Genomic DNA, 11470 nt, shown 5'->3' with positions numbered 1-11470 from the left:
TCTCGCCAATCACTGAGCGCGCAGGACTGATGTTCCTATCGCGAGGTTATCACATTAGCTTGGTTAGTTAGCTAGCCGCAAAAGCTGGATCGTGTGTCCGCAGTATACAATTTATTTTTATTCATCTTAAAGCACAGAGAGGACTTCGTACTGCTGATTTATCACTGACTTGTCACGCCTGCAGGAGAAGATAATCGCCGGACCAGGTGTTTGCACGGTAAGTTGTGTAAACGCTCTGCTAGCTAGCCAGGGCTGCTCCTCAGGAGGAAATGGGTTTGTTTTGGAAGCTTCGGACTATCATCTCATTATTCTTTAGTGGCATTTCGAAGCGTTTAAACGTTATTTAAGTTGTAGAAATATGCATGTATCATGTTTGTCTGCAACAATGATATGCTACTTGCGTTCAATTCTTAATGTCTGAACGTGCTTAGTTATAACGTTGCTGCTCATGTAGGTGCAGCGTGTGACCGAGCTGTGTCAGCCTTGCTCACGTTTCGCCGTGTTTCCAATGTATTTCTATCACTTTTTTTTTCAGGATCCCAATGATGAGTTATGCTGAAAAGCCAGAAGACATCACAAAAGAAGAGTGGATGGAAAAATTAAACAATGTGCATATACAGAGGGCGGACATGAATCGGCTCATCATGAATTACCTGGTTACAGGTGAGGCCCCCAGCTTAAGGCAGTAGCTGTAAAGTAAATTTACATTCGTAAGAGTGAACTGTTCTGTATTTGTTTGTGTCCATGTCCGTTACATGTTTAAAGAGGGTTTCAAAGAGGCAGCAGAGAAATTCCGTATGGAGTCTGGTATCGAGCCCAGTGTGGACCTGGACTCTTTGGATGAAAGGATAAAGATCAGAGAGATGATCCTGAAGGGACAGATACAGGAAGCTATTGCACTCATCAACAGCCTACACCCGGAGCTGCTCGACACCAACCGATACTTGTATTTTCACCTGCAGGTATGTACAACCAGACTGCCTTTGTCCATGATGAGATGATGTTTATTGTGTTATTAGATCAAAGTTTAAATGTCAGCAATTGTTTCCTCCCCTCTTGCAGCAGCAACATTTGATTGAGTTAATCAGGCTAAGAGAGACTGAGTCAGCACTGGAGTTTGCTCAGACACAACTGGCAGAGCAGGGGGAGGAGAGCCGAGAGTGTCTGACAGAGATGGAGCGAACACTTGCCCTCCTGGCCTTTGACAACCCAGAGGAGTCACCCTTTGGAGACCTCCTTAACATGATGCAGCGGCAAAAGGTCAGTTCCAGAGCGGGCGTAGTACCCAGTTGTAACTGTGTTTATGTCATGATTGTGAAAAATATGAGGCATGGACTGCAATTTTAAGGATGCTCCTATTGTTTATGAAGTGTGAGAGGCTAAATGTCATCATTTTAAACATCAACATTTGCACATCTTAACACACAGGTGTGGAGTGAGGTGAACCAAGCTGTGCTGGACTATGAAAACAGGGAGTCGACGCCCAAACTGGCTAAACTCCTGAAGTTACTGCTGTGGGCTCAAAATGAGCTGGACCAGAAGAAGGTGAAATATCCCAAAATGACTGACCTTAGCACAGGTACCATCGAGGACCCCAAGTGAACATGACAACCACCTTCCACATCCCCTTAATTTATGATCAGTCAGTGACTGTGTGACAACCAGGTAACATATATGTATAAACAAATGCTATGTTGTTTTTTTTGTTCACCTTTCATTCATGAGAGATAAGACTTAACTCATCGTGCATACTATAAATTGCTCAAATTGCAAAGTGACTGAAATCGTTTAGCTCAAATATTGATCCTTGATTTTTAGATAGATCTTGGAGACAACATAATTCAAACCGCTGTTTTATATTTTGTCTTTTTAAAGCATAAGCTGGTAGTGTTATATATCATGAACATTTTCCCCACCAGGACCTGAAAGATAGTTGATGGTATAAATGATCAACAAAAGGTGTTCTTTACACTGCAGGAACTCCTGGGCTGTTTTAGGGTGGGATTTTTGCACTTTTGTAACTGTAACTCTGTCCCTAAAGGACTACCAACAAACAACTGGAAATAAAGAACCAACTGCAACAGTGTAAGGCCCTCTAGGTCGTGTAGGACTAAGAATTTATCTGTTAAATTCAGATGTTGGTTCCTTTCTAGTTGAACAAAAAAAACAAAGACCTAGCAGATGACAAACGGTGCAATAAAGGACGAGTAGATGGAAGATTATTGAAAACGGATGAGCAAGGAGTTGCAGGCTTTGTTGGCTTATTATGGAGTTCAGAATTATTTTGATTTATTACTTTTAAGGTGCCACTTTGTGGAGTTCCTGCTGTGGAAACATGGCTCATGTTAATACTGTGTGTGTGTGTGTGGGGCCAAAATATTACTAAAGCTATGTTTAGATTGAGATTGCACACTGCAGGAATGTACGTAGATCGTTTCAAATTAGAAATAAGTTTAAAATCTAAATTTCATAGCAAAATGTCACTATTTTTCAAATAAATGGAGAGCTACACTTTATTAATGTAGTATAATTTTAATTATAATATTTTATGACTTTATTTACTATGATATCTGGTAATTTGCTATCAAAATCAAACACATGCTTTTTACATCTGGAAAATTGATCATACCTACACATACGTCTTACGAGATGGACTGCTTTGTAAATTCACTGTTTAACATTAGAAGGCTATTGAAATGGTAGATGGCTTTTTTTTACCGAGTCAAGCCTCTTAGGCCTTCACCGAGGTCTACAGTCTGCACTGCCTCCAGCACGATTCCATTACATCACAGGGGGTCGTGGTTGAGTTCTGCTGATGGATGCCAGGTTTAAACGATACGTGTGAGAAGGCTGCTTTAACAAATCTTAATGTCGTAGCTCCTCTGCAGTTCCAACTCTCAGCAGAACAATCTTTTGTCCATTGGCTTTGTTTTGGTAGCTAATCCAAAGCATGTACATTTTGAATCTGAACAGGTATTTTGTCATTTTCCCACTTTTTAAAGCTGTTAGTATTTTCACTTTACCTGCATGTAAATGTACTTTTTTTGTCAATGGGGAAAGGCACTTGTGTTTGTTTATTTTTTGGTTTGTTTACTTTTATATATAAAAAAAAGTCAAACTTGCTGCTAGTTGTCCATCCTTAATTTCTGTTCAAGGTTGTATTGTCTTAATAGATAGTGGCTTTGACAAATACTGAGACCCAGACAGCTCACATCCCTTTTAGTATTTCACATTTATAAGATCAGATTTGCATTTATTGAAATAAACAAAACTTTTGTGAACCATAAAAGGAGCTGCTTTCCATTTTTTGAGCTGTAAGTGTGCATATATGCAAACATATAGGGATATATGCAAAGGGAAGGTCTAAATATAGTTACTCAGGTAAAAGCTATATTTCATGTTTATGAAATGTGTATGTGTATGTTTGAAGCCATTCGTTTAAGGTGATTATTCGAACAGTGCATATCAACTGAATAAATCACACAACAGACTTGTACAAGGTGATATAGTTGACAATTGAAATGGCAATTTAAAAGGAAAAAAATAATTTGCATTTTTCAGGTCATATATGACATAAAGGCTGCAGTTTTTGCAGTTATTGAACTTAGTTAATAGTTTGTATTATAAATGTATTTTTATTTATTATATACGTTTTCTTGTTTCCTAGCTGATGGTTGATTTCCTGTCATCTTTCAAAAGTGGACCACATAAAACAAGTCAAGTATTCCTGGTTTAAAAGTGAAAGTTCAAACACACTCCTGGCTTCTGTAAGGCCACTATGCAAAACTTCAATCCAGTAAAACCACTGAAGACCTCTACTGTGGGAAGTGAAAATCACAACCAGGTGATCCCTTCCAACAGGTTTGACCTGTTCAGCTAGTCTGCCTCAGGATATGAGGTTGAGCTGCTGAACGCCTTTCTGTGCAGAAGAGTTGCACAGATAACACAGCAGCGTCGGTGTCCTCTGAATGGCAGACAACCACACATCAGAAGATGACACGAGGGACTCCAATGGTTCTCTGCTGGATCATAGGATTTACAGACATGAAGAATCTACAAAAGAGTCAGAGGACCAAAACCTGTGGCCGAGGTAAGGCAGCATTACACGAGGGCTAGACAGTTTGCGGTCTTGCTACTATCACTTAAAGGGTTCTTTCATTGTGTGCTTGTCTGGGTTTTAGTTTTAAGAATGTGTAACAACTTGTCTTCATGTTGCCGCAGGCCAAAATACTTTACAAAAATGTAAACCATATTCCCCGATTCCCAGACATCTATTTTGCCGGTATCACCAGACAAGCTTTTTATTCCTAACAATCAGTAAAACAGCTTAACATCTGTGTTAAATTCAGACATTCATAAGGCCAAAGTGCCTGTATGTCACCTTAGATGATGACATATTAACTTTCAGCTTAATCTTTAATATTTACATAGGCACAGGTCCATAGAAGTGCAAGCATGGTTATAAACTCCTTTGGCTGAATACTGTTTACATTTCAGGCTTTGTATTCACTCCACACTGACTCTATCCCTTCAGTGGAACTTTCTGATGCATGTCATTAAGCAGACTCTGTTTACAGACCTCTGGCTCAGAAGTGGATCCTGATGCTGTTCATGGGCACCTGCCTGCTGTACAGTGCCAGGATGGCTATGCCAATCTGTGCAGTCTCAATGGCTGCCACCTTTCACTGGAGCAAGATCAACTCTGGGCTGGTTCTGGGTGGATTCTTCTGGGGATACTGTCTAACACAGATCCTAGGAGGACATGCCAGTGACAAGTAAGACATCGGTCCGGTAAAGCATCACTATACTGGAGGAGCTCAGAACCTGCATGGCCTGTGTGTTGTTAAAAAGATCACCTGATAATTGTTTGTGGTTTGTTAGGATGGGAGGAGAGCGTGTCCTCTTCCTCTCTGCAGCATCGTGGTCTGTGATCACAGCCATTACCCCACTTCTGGCCCATTTCAGCTCTCACACCATCGCTGTCATGACAATAGCCAGATTTCTTATGGGACTATTGCAAGGTGAGTCTGAAATATGCAAGATTAATATTTGGAGATCTGTCTAGACTGCGTTGAGTGTAGTGAGGAGGGCAGCGTCAACATGTGTAGACTGTGTAGACCCTTACACACTGCATAAACACATGGCACAACACTGTAAAGCCTGTTTCTCAGGTCAGGACGGATCGGCAAAGAAATCTTAGCTGGTGACAACAATGTACACATTCCAAACATCAGCCAGAAGAATGGACTCCTCAGGTTTCACTACAATTCACATGTTTATGTTAGCTTGGAGTCATAAACAAGCTGTGATGTGAGCTTTCAGAAAAATAGGCAACCTCAGGCTCTCACACCTTCAGCTGCCTTCTGTTCAAGTGTTTGAGGGCTATCATGACCTAGGTGACTAAAGATCTATGCAGATGTAGCCACATTATTAGCCAAAGAGTTAAAAATGGGAAGTTGTATTGTTCTGTTTTTTTTTTAATTATCCTGACTGGGAGCAGTTGCTAAGCAACCAGAAGAGAGACAGGAAGTGATTGTTCCATACCAGAGTAGCTGGTAGGCAAACCCAACCAGCATTCCATACTACTGTGGCGGAAGTAGTTCTTTTTTATTCAAGGCTCCTGACCTCTTGCAAGTCCAACGGAGAGCTTGCACAGCAGAACTGAAGTAATCACTGAATAAAATTTAAAATCTTAATAAACATTCTAAGTAACTGTAACTAAATGACGTGATGTTGATGAAGATTCTCAGTCATCCAGGTCATCATACGTAGAGAAGATTGAAGCAAGGCGTCTGGACTTGTAGAGTTTTCTTGAAGACGTTTTGATGCTCATCCAAGCAGCTTCATCAGCTTCATCAGACATCATCTTTCTACCACATACAATGCAGTGATTCCATCAATTCCCAGAAAGTTTGCACATACTGTCAACCAGTCCCCCTCTGGCAGTTTCATAGTCGTTAGCCAGTCGTTAGACACACCTGGCCCAGTCAGCCAGATCCTCACAGGTAAGTATGGAAACATTTAGTGCTATTGTTTTTTAAGTTTTACCCAGACCCACCCACAGAGGTCTGTAACCACATATAAACCATGTTTCCCCACAAAACAGTTAGAACTGATGAAGCTGCTTGGATGAGCAGCGAAACGTCTTCAAGAAAACTCCAGAAAAAGTCCAGACACCTTGCTTCAATCTTCTCTACATAAATGACATGGTCCAAACATGATTGTAAAGGCCAAAACATTCACATAAATCAAAGAATACTGTGTACTGGTACTGGTCTTTTACCGAGTCTGGATTTGTTCATTTTCTTGTAGGTGTCTTTTATCCGTCCTTGGCTAGCCTGTGCTCACAGCGTGTAGAGGAGGGAGAGAGAGGTTTTTTGATGAGCACCATGAACAGTGGTACCAATCTTGGGTATGTTGTTCTACACACACACAGACACACACACGCCAATACTGAGATAAAACACATTTATCTCTGACATCACTTTTTATGCACTCAGAACGTTGTTAGCAGGTGGCATGGGATACCTTCTGCTCGACCACTATGGCTGGGAGAGCATGTTCTACGGTGCCGGGTTCCTGTCTGGACTTTGGGCAGTTGTACTTTGGCTTTGGTTTATAAAAGGTACAGTGGTCAGTTGTAAATCTCTAAATAGTATTTAGCACAAATGGTCATTTTGCTGTTGTGAAGTTACTAGTGCCATACTAACTCAATATAATGCATTTAATGTGTGGTTTAGGTGAAGTTATCCCCAAGCATGTGGACACCAATAAGAGCTCCAACAGGCGTTTGTCAAGGACAAACTGGCTCAGTCTCTTTAAGAAGCCACCTGTCTGGTACAGCCTATAAATTCTTTAATCCTTCATCATTGAACGCTGCATGTTGACAACAGATGGATGACATATTTTCCTCTGTCTGTCATCTTATCTCTAAGGGCCATGGTGACCGCACACATGTGTGCAGGCAGCACTTCCTACATTCTACTTTCATGGCTGCCAACATACTTCAAAGAAACATTTCCTCGTTCCACGGTACTTACCAACTTCTGTTTAAACTATAAATATGAGGCACTGTGACGTAGACTCAAGATACTCTCTTAAAATAGCCTCATGTATGCTCATTGTTTCATATGTTTGTGCCTGAACTTCTCTGTCCTCTGCAGGGATTGGTTTATAATGTAGTTCCCTGGCTAACAGCAATTTTGTTGGCACTTTGCGGGGGATTTGTTTCAGATTTCCTCATCAAACAAGGTATGAAAGGAACGTCATTATTCTTTTACTCAACTGTTTTATAAATTTAAATTATTATTTTTTTTTTTTAAAGGATATGGTGCTTCATTTGTGAGGAAGATAATGCAGGTAAGACTGATTTTACTCAGTGTAGCTGTTTTACCTGACAGTTTTTTTTTCTTGTTGGAATTTTGCTGTCTGTTTACGACATGTAATTACAGGCCTTTCAGGTTTCCCAGCAGGGAAAATGTGCAAGAATTCTGAACACATGATGGGCTTTTGTAAGCCTTTGTGGAATCTACAAAACACAACTTATTAAAAAATCTCTCTATATGCAATAACTGGTAATTGTCCTGCTGAGCTGAAGTACAGAGTGTGGAGCTGAATACTGATGTAAACAAACCAGGATAAGGTTGTTTTCATCTGAATTTTCAGCAATAGGAAGTGCTCAGTGTGTTTTTATTGATTTTAAGTTGAGTTGTGCTGTTTTGTTACTTTTCAGTGTGTGTCTTTAAATAATCTCGCCCGTATCTCTCTCCCCTAACAGTTTATTGCCATGGGTGTTTCAAGCGTGTTTATTGTGCCTCTATCTGGTTCTGTCACATTTCCCTCTGCTGTGATCTGTGTCTCTGCCGCTGTGGGTCTCTCCACTTTTACCAGCGGGTATGTTAAACAGATTCTTTCACTTTGTTTATTAAACTGCTACAACGAACTATTATGGTATATAAAATCTCATGGTTTATAGAAACACAAAATAAACACACAACAAACTATTATTTCTAATGAATATTCCAACATTAAAATCTCCATGGGCTCCCCAGGTTTTACCTTGGGAAAAGGGCCATTCCCAATGTTAAAGTTGTACTGAGGAAAATAGTATTTATATTAGAGTTACTGTAAATGGTCTACTTACTGTAAATGGTCTATTAAGATCCAGATTTTTTGAGACAAGCAAAATATTGTGATAAATGATGATCAATCTTGACTCAGTGTTGAATCATGTTGTTTCTTGTTTATGCCGTCAGCGGTGCATCTGTGAATGTACAGGATCTCACCCCATCATGTGCTGGTGCCCTCTATGGTGAGTCTCTAGCAGTACATATACGTAAATATATGCAGATTATTCAAAGTTATTATCTTATTGTTGATATGCTTTCTGTTTTTAACAGGTTTTATGAATATGTTGAGTGCTTTTATGGGTATGTTGCCAATATCTAAATTTGAATCAGTAAACTGTTAAAAGCCACTGATCCTAGATTGTTGTTGTTGTTGTCACAGGACTGGTGATGGTCTCAGTGTCAGGCTACCTGATTGAGGTCACACTGTCGTGGGCCTCAGTATTTTCCCTCATCATTTTGGTGAACACCACAGGTCTTGGGATCTTCATTGTCTTCGGAGATGGCCGTCGTGTTGACCTAAAGGATTACAGTCAGGTTATTGTGGTTTGAGGATGTTACAGTAGGTCATAAACTTGCAATGTTTACTTTATTCCTTTGCTGAAACAGGCAGTGAATCAGACAACATTTACATCATCAGGGAACACTGCAGTATTGTGACTGATCTGTTTTTATTTTGACAAGAGAATTATAATATTGTGGACCATACAATACGTGGAAATGCTGTTGAAATGAAGGAACTTCAACACTCAATAGTTTTACTAAGTGTTCAGCTATCTGTTAAATATCATTGTACAAAAAGTCTATTTAATGTAATGAATTACCACAAGAAATGTTTACAATAATTACTACTTAATGCAAGCTGCTTGCTGCTGGCACATGTTAACAGGTGAATCAAAGCCAACTTCCCAAATCAGAGCAGACAGGTACAGGCGCGTACCAAGACTGTAAAAAGCAACAAAATCCGAACATACAGGTAGGCTATACTATGCTAAAAGGATAATCCAATAAAGGTACCTCAGGACCTTTAAAGTCCTTTCAGTGAATAGAGACATCATTATCGATTTGTTAATATGGTCAGAGAGCGATCAGAGAGCGATCAGAGAGCGGTTGTGGATGAGTAATTAGTAGATCTAAAGATACACGTCATGTTTATTATAATGGGATTTTTGTTTTTCGTTTTTTTTTTTCGTTTTTTCATTCATGTTGATATTAAGAAACAGATTTTTAATACATACAACTTTGTTCATTGTTCATGTTGCCCTTTATTATGGGAAAGTTGGCTGAAAATTTATTACATCTGTTCACCCTGTGTTTTATTCAAAATGTTTACATCCATCCGAATGAGTGCAGTGTTGTTAAAAAGCACTAATGTAATCACAAAGACATGCAGTTTTTCACTCGAGACTTTAGACTGCTCTTGAACTGCTGCTCTATGTATTTATGATGAAATATCTGATAAACATATGTGATACTGTACTAGTTGTATTTTTTAAATGCTGCATCTTTTGTACATGTATAGCTTTACACATCAAATTGTTTGATATCCAAAAAGAAAATAATTTTTTTTTGACAGAAACAATGTGTGTTTTGTATGTGTAAGAACTTATAGTATGGTGTTACCTTTTTAGACAATTACATACAATACAAATTATTGAATCTTATTTAAAAAAATAAATGTTCTAATCATATAACAGAAAATAATTATTCACCTTTGAGACAAATCCCAAGACTAAAGACATGTAAGGATGCTTCACCATTGGCCTAAAAGCGCCATCTTGTGACATGCTCTGCCACTTGTGCCTGTTGGCATAGGGCTGCCACTTTTTTCTCCAGAATAATTCATAGATTCAATTGCAAATCAAAATCATTTATGTGCTTGAAGATCCAACCATCACAAGAGCAAATGGCCAAAGTTGTCATATTGATATTTTAAGGTGTACTGATTGAGTTCCTTCAGCATGTCAATGAGAGGGGCTTGTAGCCAATACTGGTCCAGGATGGACTCCAAGGACAACCAAGCAGGTGGACTGGACTCCAAGATTTGGATGGGCCATGGGCAGTACATCCACTAGAAACTTTAAAATGTATTTTTTAATATTTCCCATGTCCCATTTATGTCACTACTATTGTGTTTTTTTTACAAAAAAAAATGCTATTTGCTAGATTTGCTTTATATGTGGTGGAGGACCTCCGTGGGTGGGTCTGTGTGAAACTCACGAACAACAGCTCTAAATGTCTCCATATTTACCTGTGTTCATGCAATGAGAGGCTGAAAGGTTTGAGTTCTCCATGGGCTCCCCAGGTTTTACCAGTCTTGGGAAAAAGGCCATTATATATAAAAAGGCCAAAATAGTATTTATATTGGAGTTACTGTAAATGGTCTACATACTGTAAATGGTCTATTAAGATCAAGATTTTTTGAGACAAGCGAAATATTGTGTTATGATAAATCATGATCAATCTTGACTCGGTGTTGAATCTTGTTGTTTCTTGTTTATGCCGTCAGCGGTGCATCTGTGAATGTACAGGATCTCACCCCATCATGTGCTGGTGCCCTCTATGGTGAGTCTCTAGCAGTACATATACGTAAATATGTGCAGATTGTTCTGAATGTCAGGTGTTTCTAATGACTGGCTAACGACCATGAGTCTGCAGAGCCGCAGGGTTAGTTTCTCGGCCGTCATGAGACATAGAGCCTCAAGTGAGACATTCCTGTAATGGTCTCAGTGAGCTGATTGCAATAAACATGAACCACAGCACTGCGGCCTTCCTAACCCTAACCCTAACCCGGGGACACTGAGGACAGCAGTCTGTATATCATTAAAACAAGTGTGAGTGTATCGTTTTTGAAGCAGGTATGTTTTTGATGCTGTAAATTTGTTGATGATTGACTCGAGATTGACTCACTTTTGCAGCCAACGGTTGCAGTGTTAACTGCCACTTTACAGCCACTTTACACACTTTAGCATTGGCTTTAAATCTGAGCCGCAGAGGTTGTCTCTTGGTCCAAACCAGTTGGACTTGCAAACTGTTTTAAATATGACTACAACAAACAAATTTTATTCCACTCATTCTCTCAGAGAAGAGAATAATTGTCACATTTTAACAAAATATCTTGAACATCTGGACATTGCAAAAGTCTAGAAGCTAGACAGTGATCATACTGTGCACTTTTGTGTGTAGTGTGTTCCCCTGTAATTACTTATTTTGGGTGAAAATGGAGGAAAACCTTTAGGTCCCCTTGCGGGAGAAAATAATTAAGAACTTCTGCCATAATGAGACTTGACAAACGCTTTCGCACGTTTCTGGTTTCAGCACCCTGGTCAGCGCATGACGCAGGC

The 11470-nt window shown here is 39.5% G+C and overlaps 2 protein-coding genes across 2 annotated transcripts; both read left to right on the top strand.

Annotated features, from left to right (window-relative positions):
• The first annotated feature begins 30 nt into the window (after nt 1-30).
• Nucleotides 31-3221, top strand: LOC114438510 (glucose-induced degradation protein 8-B homolog). Its single transcript, XM_028409927.1, has 5 exons — nt 31-217; nt 536-663; nt 766-962; nt 1063-1260; nt 1429-3221. The coding sequence occupies exons 2-5, from the start codon at nt 543-545 to the stop codon at nt 1600-1602; spliced, it is 690 nt and encodes a 229-aa protein (XP_028265728.1). The 5' UTR covers nt 31-217; nt 536-542; the 3' UTR covers nt 1603-3221.
• A 716-nt stretch (nt 3222-3937) lies between these two features.
• Nucleotides 3938-9623, top strand: LOC114438585 (solute carrier family 17 member 9-like). The gene is made up of 13 exons (XM_028410055.1): nt 3938-4090; nt 4578-4775; nt 4882-5021; nt 6313-6412; nt 6501-6625; nt 6741-6837; nt 6936-7032; nt 7164-7251; nt 7325-7359; nt 7778-7893; nt 8256-8311; nt 8400-8429; nt 8509-9623. The coding sequence occupies exons 1-13, from the start codon at nt 3969-3971 to the stop codon at nt 8676-8678; spliced, it is 1374 nt and encodes a 457-aa protein (XP_028265856.1). The 5' UTR covers nt 3938-3968; the 3' UTR covers nt 8679-9623.
• Nucleotides 9624-11470: the final 1847 nt, after the last annotated feature.

The sequence above is a fragment of the Parambassis ranga genome, chromosome 7 (assembly GCF_900634625.1).
Source record: "Parambassis ranga chromosome 7, fParRan2.1, whole genome shotgun sequence".
In the NCBI taxonomy this organism is placed as follows: Eukaryota; Metazoa; Chordata; class Actinopteri; family Ambassidae; genus Parambassis; species Parambassis ranga.
This window is presented reverse-complemented; position numbering and strand designations above follow the sequence as displayed.

What these genes read in the sequence shown, in the direction of transcription:
- LOC114438585 (XM_028410055.1), top strand. Translation starts at nt 3,969, where the DNA reads ATGGCAGACAACCACACATCAGAAGATGACACGAGGGACTCCAATGGT. An exon ending in TTGGCTTTGGTTTATAAAAG is followed by an intron (nt 6,626 to 6,740) that starts GTACAGTGGTCA and finishes TGTGTGGTTTAG; the next exon opens with GTGAAGTTATCCCCAAGCAT. An exon ending in ATGTGCTGGTGCCCTCTATG is followed by an intron (nt 8,312 to 8,399) that starts GTGAGTCTCTAG and finishes TGTTTTTAACAG; the next exon opens with GTTTTATGAATATGTTGAGT.
- LOC114438510 (XM_028409927.1), top strand. Translation starts at nt 543, where the DNA reads ATGATGAGTTATGCTGAAAAGCCAGAAGACATCACAAAAGAAGAGTGG. An exon ending in CATGAATTACCTGGTTACAG is followed by an intron (nt 664 to 765) that starts GTGAGGCCCCCA and finishes ACATGTTTAAAG; the next exon opens with AGGGTTTCAAAGAGGCAGCA. An exon ending in ACATGATGCAGCGGCAAAAG is followed by an intron (nt 1,261 to 1,428) that starts GTCAGTTCCAGA and finishes CTTAACACACAG; the next exon opens with GTGTGGAGTGAGGTGAACCA.